Genomic DNA, 19,255 nt, shown 5'->3' with positions numbered 1-19,255 from the left:
AATGCAAATAAGCCTGCAGGCAGACCAACAAACCAAAACCCATTCTCACAAGGCATTAGAACTTCAGGTAAAATACCACTAGAGGGAGCTGGCTGTACATAACTCAATTCAGGTTTATAAACTGCTGTATTAAGCAGGGCGATAGCTGTCTTAGCACTTTGGTTCCCCTGTAGGTATTTATTTGGCCAATGCAGTCCCAATGGACAGCCTCAACCTGTGCACAACAGATATTTTCTATTAATTACTCCTGAGAAGCTTTACAGCCATTCCTAAAATAATGCAAGAAACTATTGAAGATATCCCCAGAACATCTCAACATTAGCAAATGCTTTCGGAAGGAGGAGGACAACCATTCCCTAAGGGCATAGCAACTAGGACAGGAGCTGACACAATCCACCTCCTCAAGCCAGCGTGGCATAGCCCTGCTCCCATCTGTTCTCAGCCAGCCAGCTCCAAGCTAAGATCACTGTAATGCCCATGAGTTCTGTTAAACTTCTGAATTCCCCCTTTTGGTTCTCTTTCTCTTTCTGGACCATCCATTTCTGCTTTTGCGTTTACATTTATCTAACTTCTTTCCCTATGCACGCTGCCACCAGCCCCATTCCTGGCAGCCCATAGCTGGGTACTCGCACTGAATATACGTCCAACTAAACACTGCTTCTATTAAAGTCTCAGCACAGATAAAGCAGTTTGTTCTTTTATTATCATTAGTAGAGCAAGTGAAGAAGAAGTTGTATTCCATGCACACCTGTGCAGAGGCTGGAGCACCTACCAGGAGGTGAAAAGCACTGCTTATGCTGAGGCAGTTTCGACTCCTTGTGAATCATCCCAGTAGAGTGCCAGTCAAGAATGCCATTAGATTTCCATCTCTCCCTTAGCTTTTCCCTCTTCCTCCCTCTGGACTGTCTCTGGGTCATAGCTGCCTTTATAATGGATTTTGATCATTTAATTAAAGATGCAAAGAATCTGCTACACGTCACAGTTCAGCAGCCGTATTGATTGATAATAAAATCAGATGATTTAAGTTTTTTACTTTCCTATAATGGCAAATGAGTTTCAGTGTCTTTGTATATTTTAACACTTTCACTGATACGAGGTGGGAAACAACACAAAGCATTGACTGTGCTGTACTACAAACACAAAACTGGAAGAAGGAGCTCTGATCCCTGATCTGTTGTAGGCTGTCTTCCCCACTGAGGAAACACAGGGTCAGCATCTAACTTCACTGACTTTACATAGAGCTGAGTCTGCATTTCATTTCAATACAGCTACATATTCATTGACATGAAGCAGACCATTCAGAGCTGAAAGCACTTTAAGAAGGATGGAGTCACAGCAAGTGATCCCGTCACACCAGCAGAGTGCCAGGCCGTCCACCTGAATGACACAACACAAGATCTCGCATTTCTGAACTATTTTATCCCATTCACAGTTCCTCTTCAGCCCAGATACCTTTTCACAAAGCACCGTAGTCAAACTTCAGGCTGAGACGCAAAGTTTCTATGGCAGGACGATGAGCAGGCATAGAAGTGAAAAGGAAGCCTTCCAAATTTAAATACATTATTTCTGTACATTTGGACGAGCTGAAGTCCTTCGCCATATCGAGGTCCACTGCAGCAGTCACAGACAGTAAAACTGAAACGGTAAGAAATTAGATCAAAGACTTCGCATCCTCCTCCTAAGGCTACAAACCCACCCACAGCCGTTCTACTTCCTCACTCAAAAGCACAACTAAAAGAAATTATCTGGCCTCAGAATGACTATGAAGAATCATAGAAGAAGATGCTTAAATTTCCTCAGTTCCACTTTAGCAGAAGCCTGCTCTGTTCCAAAGAAGTAATTACCCCAGCCTTAATGCACAGCCTGCATGGCTCCCCTGGGGAAGGAGGAGACGGACACATCAAAAATAGAAGGTTGTGCCGTGCAGTTGGGGTGGAATGGAGAAGCAGGGAAGAAAATAACTGCAATTCCCAGAACTGGAGCTGACATCATTTTCATCTCAGCTGTAAGCTTCAGCTCAATCTCCCTTCCCAACAGACCGGCTCAATGTAGAGCCAGAACATGAAGCTGCAACACAAGTTTTGCCTGGAGGACAGGTGGCTGTGTAAACTCGTAGGCATATTAAACAGAACAATGTATTTGCATGCAGCATCCAATGAATCTTAATGAACTGTATTTTCACATTCACTCAGATAAACTCAAAATGTGAACTGAGTATACCTACCTGGAACTACAACTATTAATACTACTGCAGTATTTAGTAGCATTTCACTGATCAACACTAATTTCATGTGAAGGAATGGACAAAGTATGGACTTCCACACACCTAACACTCGCAGAGTTTCTCATTAGGAGCCAACTAACTATTTTTTGCACACAATACTCCTCTGTTGGGCAAGGAAACGAGATGTAACTTTGTGTTACTTACTCATCCAAAATCTTTTTAATATCTTCTGTGATGTTGTCGTATCTTTCCTTTAGATTGTTTGTGGAGAAGCAAAGGGCAGCCAGATGAATCAGCTTCTGAGGTTGGTTCTGAATCTCCTCATTCCATAACAAAGGGTGTATGAAATTATTTTCTATCCCGAGGAATTTTAGTGGAAGACTCAAAACCCCAGATGGCAAAGCAGAGAGCTGGTTCCCTTCAGCATTCAAATACTCAAGCTTCCTGTAATTTATAGGTTATAGGTTGTTCACACCATATCATAATGTGACAATGGTTTACATAATTGCCTAACTCTCATTAGATGAACTACTAAGCCACTTACGCATACAACACAGTGTGTTTCTTACAGCATGCTTTACATACTGGATAAAATTGTACCTATAACATTTTTCTAGATACAATTTAAATATCTGAGTTATCATGAAAGATAAGTATGTAGGTCCAAATGAGAGAACAAGCACATTCTGCATGTGAATATTTGACTTACAGCTACCATCAAGTGACACAGTTATACAGCTGTCATTTACCATTTCAGTTTAAATGAGCTTTTCACGTAGGATAGGAGAAGGAAGAGAGAGCATACACTGAATCTTCCTTACGTGTTCACTTCTATAATTAACATCCAAATATGGTCCACATATTATGCTGTAGAAACCTTAATTTAGTTTATGTTGCCTATATACCTGACGTTCTTGATGTCATTAGGAATAGAGCTAATATAATTATAGGCAATGTCCAGGTACCAGAGATCTTCTAATAAAAACAAGCTATAAAGAAAGAAAACAGAAGTAAGAATTAGAAACCTAAATGACAGAGAAACGCAAAAATCAGAATAAACCTCTCAATGAATTAAAAATAACTTACCCAGATGGAAGTTCTGATAGCAAGTTAAAGGAAATAGTCAGTTTCTTCAGTGACTTCAATTTGTGAATGTCATTTGGGATCTTTCTGATGGGGTTGCTCCGGAGCACAAGGACTTGCAAGGATTTAATATTAAATAACTGAGAAGGGAAGAGGACAAGGGATGATAAAACCAACATCTGTTCATCACACAGTGTGTCACTGTTCTGTAACAGTAAACTATGCTGGAAGAATGGGGAAACAAATATAATAAGATTAGCTAATACAATTACTGCATATATAGATTAGTATTACTGCAGATACTGCATGAGACACAATTGCCAATCACTTACTGTATTGATTACAACACTGCAATTGAGAACTGAAGAATATCAAGTGCTACTTCAAAGATGCTTCTGCTGACAACGTGTGAATGGAAATGGGCAAAAAACATATTTTGTTTGGTCAGCATTTAAAAAGACCCTACAGAAATAACCTGATTTATATTCTTCAATTTGATGAGGTGTTTTTTTTCCCTGTAAGAGTGGTCAGACACTGGAAGGGGCTGCCCAGGCAGGTGGTGGAGTCGCTGTCCCTGAAAGGGTTCTGAAACACTCAGATGTTGTGCTGAGAAACGTAGCTGAGTGGGCAATAGTGGTGGTTGAGAAAAGGTTGGACTGGATGTTCTTGGAGGTTTTTCCAGCCTTAGTGATTCTACGATTCCTAGTTTTAAAAGGGCTACTGCAGTGTTTTTCAAATCACGGATCAAAATCACAAAAAAGAGTTGTGAATGTTTTCAAAGGGGACTGTTAGCTACTAGGAGCACTATTACTTCAGTTATTCATCTCACTTCTTAAGCTCTTGTATGCCTGGCTGCATACAGATGGTGAGTCAGAAAGGCAGGATCACATTTTGGAAAGGTTTGAAAAACATTGTTTTACCTCCTATAGCTCAGGGGCTCTGTGCTGTTGAGGAAGACATGAGAAGGTCTAAACTAGCACTGCTCTGACCGAGAGTTTGGACTGGAGAACCTCCAGAACCCTTCCAGTCTGTATCTGTAATGTAAAGTTGGCCAAGCACAGCCTTTGTCAAGGCAAACACAGCCTGAATGGAGGAGACTATGTAACTACATAGCTATCTCTGCCTCAGGAAGCATGATAGTGTGCATGCTGTCATGTGCAGTGCTTGGAGAAACAAGACACTGGGAAATTGGGGGTTGGACTTAATGAGCAGTACATACCTCTGTGGGAAAGAAGAGTAAATTATTGAATGACAAGTTAAGGCGGACCAGTGTATCCATCAATGGGGTCAGGTCTGGAAGGTGAAACAAAAAATAGGCCTAAAAGAAATGTATATAAAAGAATGGGTGAGCTGCGTAAGGAAATCTCTCAGCCTTTTAACTTACATGCTGTAAGTAACATCCTTAAGAACAGTTCCGTAGGGCTCACAGATGTGTCATAAAGGTTAGAAATACCACAGTTTGATTCTTCTTTGGATGCAGGCAGCTTAAGCAGCATCGCTGATACGCCTGAAGACAATGTTAGCAAACACAAAGCCCAACCCACCTTGACTCTTGCCACAAAGTCCTCCACTGTCATCCCCACTCATTTCCATCAGGTCCAAATAACCTGTTCTCTTTTCTCAAGTATGGACACAGTCCATAATGCAACTTTCTACTCAATTTACCAAAATACCAAAAGCAATCCCTTCCCATGGGTCAAGTGGTACTGGGTGGCACATGCCCTGCCTGGCTGGCCTGCTTGAGAACAGGCTGCACTTACATAGAATAGCTTTTGGCTATGGATCTCCCTTCTGCAATCACTAAGAGCACCGAGATCCTCTCTTATTAGTGCCCTCATTCTGGCTGCTTTCCTAATCATTCCATGAAATAAGTGGCCCAGTTCTGTAGCTGCCCGAAGCTCTGTGATTTTTGGCTTACTTTTTCTTTTTCACCTACTTTCAAATGTTGTTCAAACCATGTTAGACTTCCCTTTTTCCCTAAAGTATACCTGATTTATCAGCTCAACCCATATAGTCTAGTTCTGGAATACACTCACTCTCTAAAGTGGATCCAAAAATCCCATAACATGCAATCCAGACATCTCCAGATTCAGGCAGTGAAGCTCTTTTTCATTTTTTTGCTCCTTTAGTGAACTCTTACTTTCAAATCTAACATGGAAAGTTCTATACTAGGCTCTGCCGGGAGAATGCTGCTTCAGCATTATTATGACCTCTCCAGAAAGTATGCGGTTATTGTTACTACATAAATGCTGAGATAATATTTAATTAATGTCACATACAATTTCAAATAAGAGATATATGAATCTAGCCTCTTGTTCCTTGTAGGCCAGAATTACCTATCATTTTCATGGCAGATACACGGTATTCATAACATACACTATCTACTAAATTGCTAGTGGTCATATCGAATCTGGATCTAAGGGTTATAATACAATACAGTACAATCTAAGAGTTATAGTAAATAGATATATGAATGTAAAGCTCTTTGAGGATGTGGAATTGAAACAGAGGCACTTTGCGTTCTAACCAACATAGCCCAAGAAGGAGTATGTTGACAAGACATTTACTAAGCTGTGTGAATTGAAGTGGTTCTGCTTCACATGTAAGCCCTTCCCTTTTTCAGTTCAAAGCGTTTCTGTTTCTAAATGTGTGAATGGTTTCTGAAATAGCAGCAAAGCCCGGAAATTAGGCCTGTTTCAGCTTAAAGCAGATGATGGCATTGGGATTCCCAGCTGGAACTAAGCAGGAAGGCTGGCAGTCAGTGAGACTGGAAAAGGAATGTACCTCTGCCATTTCCAGAGTGCCTTATTGCTTCTGCTGGCCCTTCTAATTTCATCTTCAATCACAAAAGCAATACTTACTGTAGAGTTGCATGAAAACATGGAAAACATGCTTTCATATCTAATACCTTTCTCAGACACTGAAAAAAATAGTTCCTGTTCACAAAAGAAAGCAATATGGATAACATCTGGGATTGTTTTATATTCAACAAATGGTAACTTCTTTGACTTTTTTTGTAACTCAGGAAAATAATATTGTTACTTAATCTTTTAATGAATCAACACTTCTTTTTTAATACTTCAAAGGAAAGGTGCCTTAGACAAATAAGACTCTGCTTTGTAAAACAGAGATAAAGATATCTGAAAGAAAACTGAAAGCATTGACGACTTTTATATATTAATTGTATTGGAGGATTTTGGACTTATTTTCAGTGGTGGCCAATGAAGCTTACTGAGGCCTCTCTCCAGTTTTCAGTTTGCTTTTAAAGCTTAGCATGACTCAAAGTATTGATCACGCTATTCCTTTACACAGATATCTTTACTGATTTCACCCTGACTTCTGGAATTTCTAGACATGGTGACAATTTTAAGGCACACAACCCCAGTCCAAAACATCAAAACATCATGTCTGTCTGTTCTCCCATAAATAACAAAAGTACAAGGTGACAAATCTTCACATTCCCATTACTGGAGGACTCAGAAAAGCTGCATGAAGTTATACAGTGTCTGTTCTCAGGTAGCAGTGGGGAGACTTTAGGAATAACTGACCAGATTGCTCCAGAAAGGGAAATAGCACAGCCATAGCAATGCAGTGCTACTTGGCTAACCTGCAGATCCATCCTTGCAACCACATATTTTGGTGTGAAAACATCAGCTCACTCCAAGGCAAGCCTGGACCTCTCTGCAACATGCATCAGGAGAACAGGCCTCCCTAAGGCAGGGACATTGCAGTGGCATATGAGTATTCTTAAGTAATTTGAAATAATTTCTGCAGCTACTCCTGATGAAGCGCAAATGCAGCACAGCAAGGAAGATTTCACCAGAGATGACCATATACAAAGGATGTTTTTAGTTTGAGGTGAGGCCCAGTGAGATGCCTCAAAATAGATATGCAAAATAACAGCAACATCAGCAAATAATTCACTGAGTAACTAGGTAAAATGTGGATAGGTTGAATAACATCCATTTGAACAACAAATATCCTATCCACATAAGTAGGAATCACCTGAAGATCTCAGCTCTTTGCTGGTAAAGTGTGGAGTAGCTCCATTGATTCGGATGCTTTGGAGGTTATTTATATATCAGAAGAGTTAAATTATTGTACACTTCTCAGCAAAGAGAAAAAAAAAAAGTTCTATAAATATCTTTTTCTATAACCACTTAAGGGTATTGCTGGCGAGAAGGTGAAAAATCAATACTTGTATTTTATAGTACTAAAAAAAGAGAAGTTCCAGCAGCGTTAGCTCATGACGATAGTTCTGGTATTTCCATCTCTGTCATTGCCAGTTTCCATTTTGCTGAAATTTGCAGAAATGGATCATAAAGTAACACAATCTGCTCAGTTTGATAATGACAGTTCTTATGTACGTGGTAGCAGAGGATGTCAAAATGAACAGGTATCAGGCAATGTTTTTTACCATATTGCTGCTGGCAAACAACACGGGACATTTGTTATCATTTCTTCCAAGCAGCCTCATCACAGCATAGCAGTCTCAGATACTGATCAAATTCACTGGGAATACTGACATTTCAATAGGTTTTCTAGATGATAGAATGGGAAACAATAATACCAGTTCTTTCAAGATCCCAGTAAAAGGATTTAAATACTTACAGCTAACTTACCCACAGCATTTGCTTAAGGCAAACCAGAAAGTTTTAAGTTAGAATTGTTCCCCAAATCCCTGATCAGTTTTTCCCCATCTACCTTTGGAGTAGATGTATTTATTCTGAGAATTCAAGTCTATATGTGAAACACCGTCTACCTCCAAGAAGGATTTTGCTTATCCAGATACCAGCTCCTACTCCTATGAATGCCTGCAGCAGGCAGTAGGTTGAAGCCTCCAAACCATTTATATAAAGGTGGCATAGAAAACTATTTCATTGTGTTCATTCACAGTCAGGAACATGAATTCTGGCAGAGAATCCCAACTATCAATTTGGTTGAAGCTTTATCTGGCAAGAATGGCTGGTTCACATCCATGAATGGACAACGTTTATATCAGCAGGCAAACTCACAGAAACCCTGAAAATAAGAAATCTCTGCTGGTTTCTTACCAAAAGCAGGAGGAATTTTCTCTCATTTTCCACATCTGGTGAGTCTTTTTCATGGTGCTGACATAATTTGGGTTGAATGACATGTAAAAGAGCTATCCCTACATCTGATCTAATTTTATCAAAACCATTCTAATCATTCTAGTCACTTCTTTTTTCATTCATTTCTCCAGGACCAACTTTAAGATTGTGCTTTTTTGTGGATGATGTTGCAAAACCAAAAGATACTTGGAATGAAAACTGACTATTAAATACAGCACTCTGTGTACTGCATCTCTGATGTCTATACCTGAAGGCTGAGATCAGTCTTCCTGTTCAAGAAGCAATGCCATACTTTCACTTGGGATCTGTATATCAGCTTTTCCTCTTCATCTTTCCTGTTTGCCATAAAATGGAATCTGGTTTCCCAGTCACCCTCCACACTACTGCTGTCAGGGGCATCATTAGCATCTATGATATGAAAAAGCATGTCAAGCATTACAGAGCTTCTTAAGGGAAAGTAAACATTAGATAATAAAGACTGAATGAGAGGTGTTCTGCAGACTTCCCGAATCTACTGATTTATATTCTGTGTTGCCAAACACAGACAAGACTCTCACATAGTAATACATTTGGCTCATGAATGTCTGCATAGAAATATAAGGCTTGCAGGTCCTTTACAATCTCTTCCTTTGATAGGAGAATAGTTCTTTATTCCAAAAAAACAGTAGAATTGGATTATGGCCTGCAGTAATGACAGTATTTTGCCTTCCTCCATAGTTACTATTTGCTGAGATAGAGACTACAGAGTCGTCATTGTGTTGGATTGCTTTTGAACCCCAAAAGGTTCAGAAGTAGCACCTTTCTCCTGAGTGCTTTAGGTCTTGTGCCTTCAACCTCACTGTCACTCCAAAGCCAGGTCACTATCGTATATTATTTTCTTACGCTATAATTCCACTACTTTGCTACGTCAACACTATGTAGTGTCTGTAGCCCCCTACAGGCTGATGCTGTCGTGACATAGTTCTGAGAATGATCCATCTCCGCACCATTTTATGACTACTGCACATAAACCTTGTTCGTACCTGAAAGGGGTCCTTCTTCTCTATCAGGATCGGTTAACTTTACATAATGTATAATATACGCCTTTTCTGTCTTTTGTTCTTGCAAAACTTCTTCTGGTGTATCAGATTTTCTTGTTTTCTCTTGTGAGGCCATTTCTAAAGAGAAGTGTAAAGTAATAGCAGATGTTGCATACACAAGAAATAGATTCTTTAATATATATGGTTCAGAATCTGATTGCACAAAAGCCCTACAAATTATTCAAATGCAGTAAGAAAGACTTTAGATATAAGAGATACATTTTAAAGCTTCAGTAGGTACAAGAAACACACAGAATCATAAAATAATTCTTAATGAAAAGGATCTCCAAGAGATCAGATCCATCTACCTATTCAAAGCAGGACTAGATCAGGTTGCTCAGGGCCTTTTCCTGCTGGTTGTCTCCAAGGATGTAAATCCACAACTTCTCCTAGCAGCCTGTGCCAGTGTTTGACCAAGACAGCATAGGCTTCCTTATATCTAATGAGGACTTTCCATTTCCCAGCTGGTGTCAGTTGCCTCTTCTCTGTCACCATGAACTTCTGAGAAGAGTTTGACTAGCTGAAGACAGAAGTAGGATCCCCCTTTAAGCTGTCCCTTTAAGAAGTAGGAGCACTCTTTAAGCATCTCCTCTCCAGACTGTACAAACTCAACTTTCAGTCTCTCGTATGTCGGCTGCTTCAGTTTCCTGACCATTTTTGTCAGCCTCTGCTGGAGTGTATCGATATCTGTCCTATAGCTGGGAGTCCCAAGCTGGACACAGTTCTCCAGGTGTGGCTTTACAACTGCTGAATATGAAGCTATAATCACCTCCATTGAACTGCTGGCTATGCTTCTTATAATATTGTCAATACGTGAGTGGTTTTCTTTGCCACAAGGACGTGATGCTGGATCACATTAAACTTGTCATCCACCAAGTCTTCTGTGCAAAACATTTTCCAGCCAGCTGGGCCCAGCCTGCATAAGAAGTAATTATGTCCTAGAAAATCTGAGCCTAAGATTGATCATAAAAAGATTGATCATAAAAAGGTTTATGCTGACACTGTTACGAAAGAGTTTCACAGAAAAGCATTTTCAGCACTAAAATCCAACATCAGACAATAATTCACCCAACCAGTACCAGGAGGTGAACAAATATATAGCTTAACAGCTGCACAAACTCCATTTACTGGTTCTCTCAATTAATCTCAAGTAACGCCTTCCTCTAAGCCACAATCACCATCACAATCATCTGTGGTGCAGCAGCCAGAATAGAGCCTCATTGCTGGCTACAGTGAACAGCTTTGAGTTTATGTGCTTAAAATAGCATTGCCATGGTCTGCTCCTTTTCATGCAGCTGACCATGGGTGTATAACATAAAGTGGCAGTCACTAAATGTCACTGCAAAGCGGTATTTTATTGTAAATGGTCAAACAGTAGATATCTACTTTGTGTTTCATTCATTCCGTTCATCTTAGATGTCTACCTTGGGTTAGTACTTCTGAAAAGCCTTCTGAAAGTTTCTGTCCCTCTCTCCGTGGGTTAAGGAAGAAGCATGCACTACTAGTTATGATTAAGTGATCAACTTGAGGGCTATCACATTGGGTGGTATGAACTGCCTCCCTGGGGTTTCAGTTTCAGCATGCACCACTTAAGGTAGCAGTGGTTTGCCAGCTTCACAGATCTCTTTAAAAATGGTTCTGAGGTAACACTCAAAGTTAGGAAGAAGGGATGCCTCCGCCTGAGAAGGAGAGGGAGAAAGGGACACTGCAGTACCAGCTTCCATCTTGAGGCTGTGCCTATGCAACAGAAACACGTCAATAACCAGAATTGCATCTCCTGTGCCAAAGCACACACAGTCCCTAAGCGTGACCACTATTTGAGACTGTGCATTTCCACCTTTCATATTATTACCATGCACTGACACACCATTTCCACTGAGCTAATGATTTATAGCGATAGTACAGAAATAACTGTACCTGCTTCTAGACTGCCACAGTGGAAGAATGAGACAAACACTCCTTCCCATGAGTCACAGTTAATCACTTGTCAGTAGTAGAAAACTGATACCAAGGAATACGTTTGAGACTTGGCTGTCTAAGAGAAAAAAGGCTGAATTCATGCAGGGTAATTAAAAAATGTCAGCTTTTGGGTGTACCTCCGTGCCTTTAAACTTTGTTAAACCCAGTTTCACTTTAAGGCATCCCAGGATGGAACCCATGGAAGGCTTTTCTCTACTATAGCTGTGGAAGGAAACTTAGTTGGAGAAGCACTGAGAAAGCTAAAATTAATCCTCTAGGGAATTCACTGCTCTTCCTCCAGCTCAGGCAGAGTCTTTAGTGCTGAGGTTCCAAGCTTCTATGTGACTGGAAGCAACATCAGGATACAGAATTCCTCATTGCTTCTTCCTTCTACTTTTCTCTTCTTCTGGCTTACATCAGCTCAACTATTTTTGCAATATCCAATATCATTAATACAAGACACAGTAGGACACTGGTCAGTTCTGAATAAAATCCTGCAAAAACAAATATATCTTAAGCTGGAGCATGACCAGAGAAGGACACTGAAACCGTGAAGGGTCTGGGGCACAAGTCTTATGAAGAGCAGCTGAGGGAACTGGGATGGCTGAGTCTGGAGAAGAGGATGCTCAGGGGAGACCCGAATGCTCTTTACAGCTCCCTGAAAGGAGGGCATGGTGAGGTGGAGGTCATCCTCTTCTCCCAAGTAATTGTGATAGGATGAGAGGGAATTGCCATAAGTTGCACCAGGGGAGGTTCAGGTTGGATATTAGGAAATGTTTCATTTACAGAGGAGTTGTCAAGCACCAGCACAGGCTGCTAAGGTAGGTAGGTGGAGTCTCCATCCCTGGAGATGTTCAAGAAACACAGAAATGAGGGACATGGTTAGTGGTGTAATGGTGATGGGCTGACAGCTGAACTAGATGATCTTAGAGGTCTTCTCCAACCTTAATGATCCTGTGATACTATGATTCTAAGTATGTTCTTCATTTTGCATTCAGTAAGATACAAGAAAACAAGGCCAAAGACCCATACAAGGGTCAGAATTGCCTTCCTAAACCCTGGTGATTAATGGACCCACCATTTTCAAAGACTTAAATGAACAGTTCCCATACACCATCTGTTATAATGAAGTTACATACATTTAAATCACACTTGCTGTTACCTGAAGACACAACATTTCCTTTAGTTACCACAAACTATCATTCTGTACTAATTATTTCTCAAGTAATGAGGGTAAATTCAAAGACCCAAATTCAAAGACACAAACAAAGATTTCCGTTCCCCCCTGCAAGAGATTGTTAGAAAAATGTTTATAATAAAACACCGTGCCAACAAAAAAGATACTACAATGTTTAATGTTAATTACCTAGGAACTTCTGTTGCTCAGGCTTTCTTGTTTCATCTGCAGGTAAAGCAATGTCAGCCAAAATCACCGTGTTAACTTTAGTCTGCAAACTCCTGTTTTCAGTCATTAATCGTTTACTGAGGACTTCACAGTTGTAGCGGGAAACAATTGGCTTTTTGAGTGTTGTCTTCAAAGGCAGATGGTGAGAAGAACCTGCAGCTAAACTTTCCAGTGTAAATACAGGAGGAGTGGAATGGACAGGGCCAGCGCTCTGTAATTTTTGACGCTTCATATAAGAGCATTTATGATTCTTGCAAAATGAGAAGTAATCAGGCCCACTGGGACTTGTAGTAAGAATAAAATCTCTCCTAGGAATTTTGGAAGAAATCACATTTTTCTCTTTGCTTTGGTTTGGGATTTGGCTGCATGAGCAGATAATTTCATATTGATCGACCAAGCTTGCAGCGTTGCCTCGTAAAGACCAATGTGCAGAGTTATTATTCTTAAAAACTAGATCACCCTTCTGCTTCACGTCTTCTGAGGGGAAAGTTGTTTTCAAACCTCTCCTTTGGTCATAAAAACCTGTCTTTTTGGACTGGACCTGTGTTTGTCCATATTTACTATCTTGATTAAACTGACATACATGTCGGTGTTGGAAATGTACTGGACAAGAAGAAATGTGGTCAGACTGGGGATGGACACTGCCAGACTGGTACAGAGACTGAAGGAGATCTTTGGGTTGGATTTGTGTTTGACCTTGATGAACAGACAGGAATGTATCTTTGGGCTGGGTTTTCACCGGATTCTGGGAAACGTGACCATGGCTGAAGGAAACATCTGTCTGCTTGACTTGCCCTTGAGTACTGGCACAACTGTCAGGCACTGCTTTTCCATTTTTATCATTCGTACTCTTCACTGCTCTAGCTCGGTATTGTCCAAAACCCCTGCCTGCTGAAAACAAGAAAGACATTGAGAATGAGGCTTAGAAATTCTACTGACTTAGCTTATTCATCTCAGTTTAATGAGTAGCATGTGTGGTGCGATGTTGTTGAACCCTAGTATCCCACACCACTGAGGTTCATTTCATGCTCCTCACATAATTGCCACTTTGCTACTAGGGCTCATTTTGTAGGTCTATTGGCTCCTCAGCTAGACCCCTGCTTCCAAACTGTACTGCACCCGAAAGTAATTAGTCCTGAACACTTTTATCAACCAAGAAATTCTTACAAAATTACTCTCCATTTAGCTTGTATAGTTCCATAAGCTTGATGTTTTGTTCCCTTTGCTAGGGAAACTCATTTTCTGGGACCTGCTAAAGCAGAAGCCACTCTCTCTAGCTCTCTGTTGCAGCTTAGCTCCCCAAAAAAGCTGTGACCATTGGGTTATCTCCCTGGATTTCTTGCCCTCCAGTATTGTGGCTGACAACTTCAAGCTCTTTATCAGGCACAGTCCACCACCATATCTCCCTGAAATTTCTTCTGCATTTGCAGTCAACTGCTTTATTGTATTACATCCTCCCTTTCTATAGTTATCTGCAGAAAAAAACAGTTACGACGTACCACTAAAAGGCTCATCTTTCTTTCCTAGCTCAGAGCTCCTGGCCCCAGGTCTCAGTCTCACACTTCGTGAAGCACAAAACAATTCTGTCCCCAAAAATGATTGAAACACCATTGCTGAAGAGTTGCTTTTTGATCAGTGCTCATGCTGCTGTTTAAGTATCTGTCAGGTGCAACGGTTACATTTGGAGAAATGATCCTTGAACAAACTTTATTGCACTGATCTTGGATTCTTGTCAGGTGTACTTTATAAATACATAATCTATAAATAGCAACCAACACGAATCATATGCTCTACTACAAGAAAAGCCATCACAATAAAACTCCGAGGATAAAAGGCTTATCTATCACTTTTAAAATGTTTTAAATCATTGAAGCATAGCTCTGGTCCTGAGCCAGAAATACTTACATCTGTTTCAACAGCACCAGGCTGGAAATGCATCAAATGGATTTTACCAGGCTTTCAAAATAGTCCTCAGAAGGGCCTAATAATATCAAGGCCTTCTTTTTAACTGAATTCTTCTTAACATTTTTAGTACTTTCATAAAGATATTACACAATATGTCATCATTATTCCTTTACAGTTAGTGTTACCTATTAATAATTACAAATATATCATGACAGTGTTCTAAAAAAACCACAAAACCAACCAAACAACCCCCCCCTAATAAACAAATGAGCTGCAACAAAGTTGCTTATAATTTATTTCAAACATAATACAAAATATTTTGTTCCTTCTGGTGGTCTCCATGATTCCATGAAGACAGAATAGTTTTAGCTATTTAGATACTCTTAACAGAATTACAGAACCCAGAGGAAAACAAAAAGCAGTAAATGTTCTGTTCTCTTTAGATCAGTTTGTAGGGACAGCACTGATCTTTGATATGATTTTTATTATTTTATATTACATTAATTTTCACATGTGAATCAGTGAGAGAAACAAAACGTTGACAAATTCTGTATGCCACCTTTCTACAGCAGATCCCAGGGTCTCACAGTTTTGACTGAAGTCAGTGAATCTGTTCAAACACCAATAATCTTTTGTATAGATCTGGTTTCAGGATCAGTGAATAGCTTCCAGCTTCTTACATCGCTTGTGTTAAAAATATTTTATTATGGATCATTTTATTGTTTTTCTCTTTTTATTTTTAAAGGTTAGTGCTTAAATATTTAATCAATAGCTACTTTATATAAACCGAAAAGAGCTTTTCATTCATGTATACTGGCACATAAAATGCCTATTTATTTCTGAACCATACTGCACTGCAAGTTTCTTGTTCTTAAATAGATTTCCCCGATGCCCTTAGAATAATACAAGCTCATATATGTCTTTTTACATGAACGTGAATTTTAAGAATATAACCATCTCCCCAGAATATTTTTTCTTATTTTCTCTCAATCTAAGTTGTATATCACTACCCCAATGGTTTGACTCTCATCTGTTCCAATACAACTTTTCCCAAAACCATCAGTTTCTCATGTTTTATCTTATTTTCTCGGACAAGCTAAAGTCAGAAAAGTGGCAGACTCAGGTTCCTACACCTGTCTCAACTAATCTTCCACTATTTTACATAAACTTTCTCCCAGAGAGATGCAGTGGTTCAGATAATCACACAGTCCTATTCACAATGCTTTGCTCTAGCAGCTTACAACACTTGCTGGTAAGACCAGGCTGGATGGGTCTTTGAGCAACCTGGTCTAGAGGGAAGCGTCCCTGCCTATAGCAGGGGGTTAGAACTAGATGTTCTCAAAGGTCTCTTCCAACCCAAACCATTTTATGATTCTATGATTAGTGTAGATCACTTGTTGACCAGCCACAGCAATAACAAATAGACCACCTGCAGCACATTTTGCACTCGCTATGAGGCTGAGCTAGCATCAACATGCATTAGTATGCTTGCACTGAACATTAACCTTGTTCAGCACCTTCCATATTGCACTGCCAAGGAGCTTCAGCATTAGAACTGCCTGACTGAAGCCAGCATGGGTAATTCCCTATGCTCTGTTGTGAATGTACAGATTAACCAACAGATTCATCTTCTTCCATGTTAACTGCAGAGAACATAAGGAATTTGAAACTATGCACTACAAGAACTGTTTTTATATAATTTACCTTTACCAACCTTCTCCCTTGATGTAGACAGTTTAGATGGCACCTTACGAGGCAGAGGTCTACGAAGTAGTTTTGGCTGCTCAGTCATTTTCTGCTTTGCCTTTGTTCCTGACAGATGGCTGAAGATGTTTCCAAAGATGAGAAAAATCTGTCAAGAAGACAAAACAAAAGAAATGGTCATCTACAGTTTAATGTGCTGAACTATGAATGGTCTGCTCATATAAACTGGGCAATACAAGAATCATTAACATGGTACAAGTGGCCAGAAAGGGAAAGACGTTCCCTTAGTGATCAGTTCAACAGTTTTTCTAATTATCATTAGTGTTTCAAGAAATAAATCAGTGATATTATAAAAAGAACCTGGAAGAGCTATTCCATTAACCTTGGAATGCTTCCACTAAAGAATGATTTTCAGCACTTTTTTTTTTGCCTCACAGAAGGCAAAGTTTTCCTTGTCTGAGGAAAAGGAGGAGCAGGAAATTAGAGAAGCACCCCACGTTATGCATTCTGAAAGGTGTCAGAAATAGTTTTCTGCTGGATAAACAGATTTAGTATGAGCAACAGTTAACCCAGTTTAGAAAACAAAAAAAATAGCTGAGTATGCAAGTCGTGTATTTATGCTTCTTTCCGGCTTCCTTTTAGATTATGATCGCATACGATGATATTGATTTAAACCATAGAACTCCTGATTTGGTTTCAGAAGTCCTCTCACCACCAGCCAAGTTTACCACATTTCTGCTTTGCAGTGATTTTCAAGGTTAGGTACGTTCCAGATTAAAGAGTTTAAGTTTTTTATTTCCTGTTGTTATGATATAGAGCTAATATGACATAAGACATGAAATAACATAAAGACACAGCCTTAAAGAACTTGTAATCAGAAGGAAAGCACAGAAGGCAAACCAGAGATGGTGAGAAATGAGAAGTGCTGTAATCAGAAAACTACTGGCTCGTGGGAACATCTACAAAGATTAAGAAAATTCTCACATGAACCTGAGAACAAGGGGATCTCTAGGAGACAAAAATACTTCAGTGGATCATTTTGAAAATAGCTAAGCTTGAGACTTCAAAGCAGATTTCCACGTGGACAAGATTAATTTAAATGGAAGTATAGCACTATAAAGACTGTGATCAACAAAAATTGTGATGGAAAGAATGAACACAGTCCTGAAGCATGTGAGCAGGATCAAGTTCAGATTTGACATTTACCTTACAAAATTGAATGGCAATAGAATAATAGAATCACAAGGTTGGAAAGGACCTTCAAGATCATCTAGTCCAACCATGTTCCCATTACCATTGCTACCACAAGCCACTAAACCATATCTTATAGCTTTTCATCCAGATGCCTCTTGAATACTGCATCCCCACATAAGGGGATGAATAATGGAAGAGGCAGAAGCTTAAAAAGGAAGCCTGGAGTTCAATGTTAACCACGGCAAGTTTGAACAAGTAGTCAAACATCACAGCAAGCATAATAATAATGATAATAAACCAATAACAACAACAACCCACAATGCAGGAATTCTTACCAAGCCAAAGGTCAGTTTCAAGAACAGGAAAAAAAAAACAAAAAACACTCCATAGTCATGTCTTGACTTCCTAGGTGATTCACTACATCTTACCATCCGAGTCTTGTAATCAGTTCCTCATCCACTGAACAATCATAGAATCATAGAATCATAGAACCACAAGGTTGGAAAGGACCTATAAGATCATCTAGTCCAACTGTCCTCCCTTTACCATGCCTACAGGAAACCCCTAAACCATATCTCCTAGCTCCCTATCCAGGTGCTTCTTGAACAATGACAGGGATGGCGACTCCACCACGTCCCTGGGCAGCCATTCCAGTGCCTGACTACTCTCTGAGAGAAAAAGCTCCTTCCAACCTACCTGATAAACATGTATCTTTCCATTTTGAAGAGAAGGATGTTACATGGGACCATATCAAAAGCCTTACTGAAGTCTGGTGTTGTCTGGTGGTTGTCCACTGGCACTGCTTCACCGTCATAAAAAGCAAGAGGTTTGGTCAGGCAGTACGTACCCCTGATGAAGCCATGCTGGTTATCCCATATCACCTCCCTCACTTGCATGTATCTTAGCATAGCTTTCAGGAGGATCTGCTGTTCCCCCACCACTGAGGTGAGGTTGACAGATTGGTAGTTCCCTGGGTCATTCTTTCTATCTTTAAACACAGGTGTGACACCATTACTTCTCAAAAAGGGTAGTCAGGCATTGGAATGCACTACCCAGGGAGGTGGTGGAGTCACCGACCATGGGAGTGTTCAAGTAAACGTCTGGATGTTGTGTTGATGAATATGATTTAGCTGGGAAGTATTGGTAATGGTTGGACTAGATGATCTTCTAGGTCTTTTCCAACCTTGATAATTCTGTGATTGCCTTTTTTTCTAGCCATCAGGAACTTCACCTGACAGCCATAACTGTTCACCAATACCTTGAGGAGCACTGCCTGCAAACCACCAGCGGTAGAACGGACTGGAAAAGAAACTGAAGACTGAGGATGCAAATGGAGACAAATTGCTTCTGGCAGTGAGTGCAAGCAGTTGGCTCGGGGTAAAAACTCCAGAGAAACACAGGCAGCCATAACCGCTCCATCTCACTTCACGTAGGATCTGAGGTGCCTGAGAGGAAACTCACCCTACACCTGCCTCCTCAGGAGCAGCTCCCGCCAACAGCCACCTCAGCGAGTAGGGCTGGGTGGGGGCGTAGTTATGTGGTTGTGAGGCGGGGCTTAGCACAAGGGGCCTGGTCTTATTGAATAGGGGGCGGGTCAAAGAGGATTGGG

At 40.2% G+C, this 19,255-nt stretch overlaps 1 protein-coding gene across 2 annotated transcripts; it reads right to left on the bottom strand.

Annotated features, from left to right (window-relative positions):
* Positions 1-1,399: 1,399 nt before the first annotated feature.
* Positions 1,400-19,207, bottom strand: LRRC63 (leucine rich repeat containing 63). Of its 2 annotated transcripts, none has more exons than XM_015851775.2 (10): positions 19,108-19,207; positions 16,453-16,600; positions 12,805-13,734; positions 9,423-9,557; positions 8,648-8,808; positions 4,527-4,625; positions 3,311-3,447; positions 3,130-3,213; positions 2,429-2,668; positions 1,400-1,635 (listed from the first exon to the last, which is right to left on the bottom strand). In XM_015851775.2, the coding sequence occupies exons 2-10, from the start codon at positions 16,538-16,540 to the stop codon at positions 1,473-1,475; spliced, it is 2,037 nt and encodes a 678-aa protein (XP_015707261.1). In that variant the 5' UTR covers positions 16,541-16,600; positions 19,108-19,207; the 3' UTR covers positions 1,400-1,472. The 2 variants fall into 2 exon arrangements, with proteins under 2 accessions (XP_015707261.1, XP_032297982.1); XM_032442091.1 differs by having other exon boundaries at positions 12,805-13,731.
* Positions 19,208-19,255: the final 48 nt, after the last annotated feature.

The sequence above is a fragment of the Coturnix japonica genome, chromosome 1 (genome assembly GCF_001577835.2).
Source record: "Coturnix japonica isolate 7356 chromosome 1, Coturnix japonica 2.1, whole genome shotgun sequence".
In the NCBI taxonomy this organism is placed as follows: Eukaryota; Metazoa; Chordata; class Aves; order Galliformes; family Phasianidae; genus Coturnix; species Coturnix japonica.
Note: the sequence above shows the minus strand (reverse complement) of the source record. Positions and strands in the feature narration are given on the sequence as shown.

Excerpts from the sequence above, each read along its gene's own strand:
- LRRC63 (XM_015851775.2), bottom strand. The coding sequence starts at position 16,540 with ATGACTGAGCAGCCAAAACTACTTCGTAGACCTCTGCCTCGTAAGGTG. Across the intron at positions 8,809-9,422 it reads AGAAGAAGGACCCCTTTCAG|ATGCTAATGATGCCCCTGAC; the intron begins GTACGAACAAGG and ends TTCATATCATAG. Across the intron at positions 2,669-3,129 it reads AATGACATCAAGAACGTCAG|GAAGCTTGAGTATTTGAATG; the intron begins GTATATAGGCAA and ends TATAAATTACAG.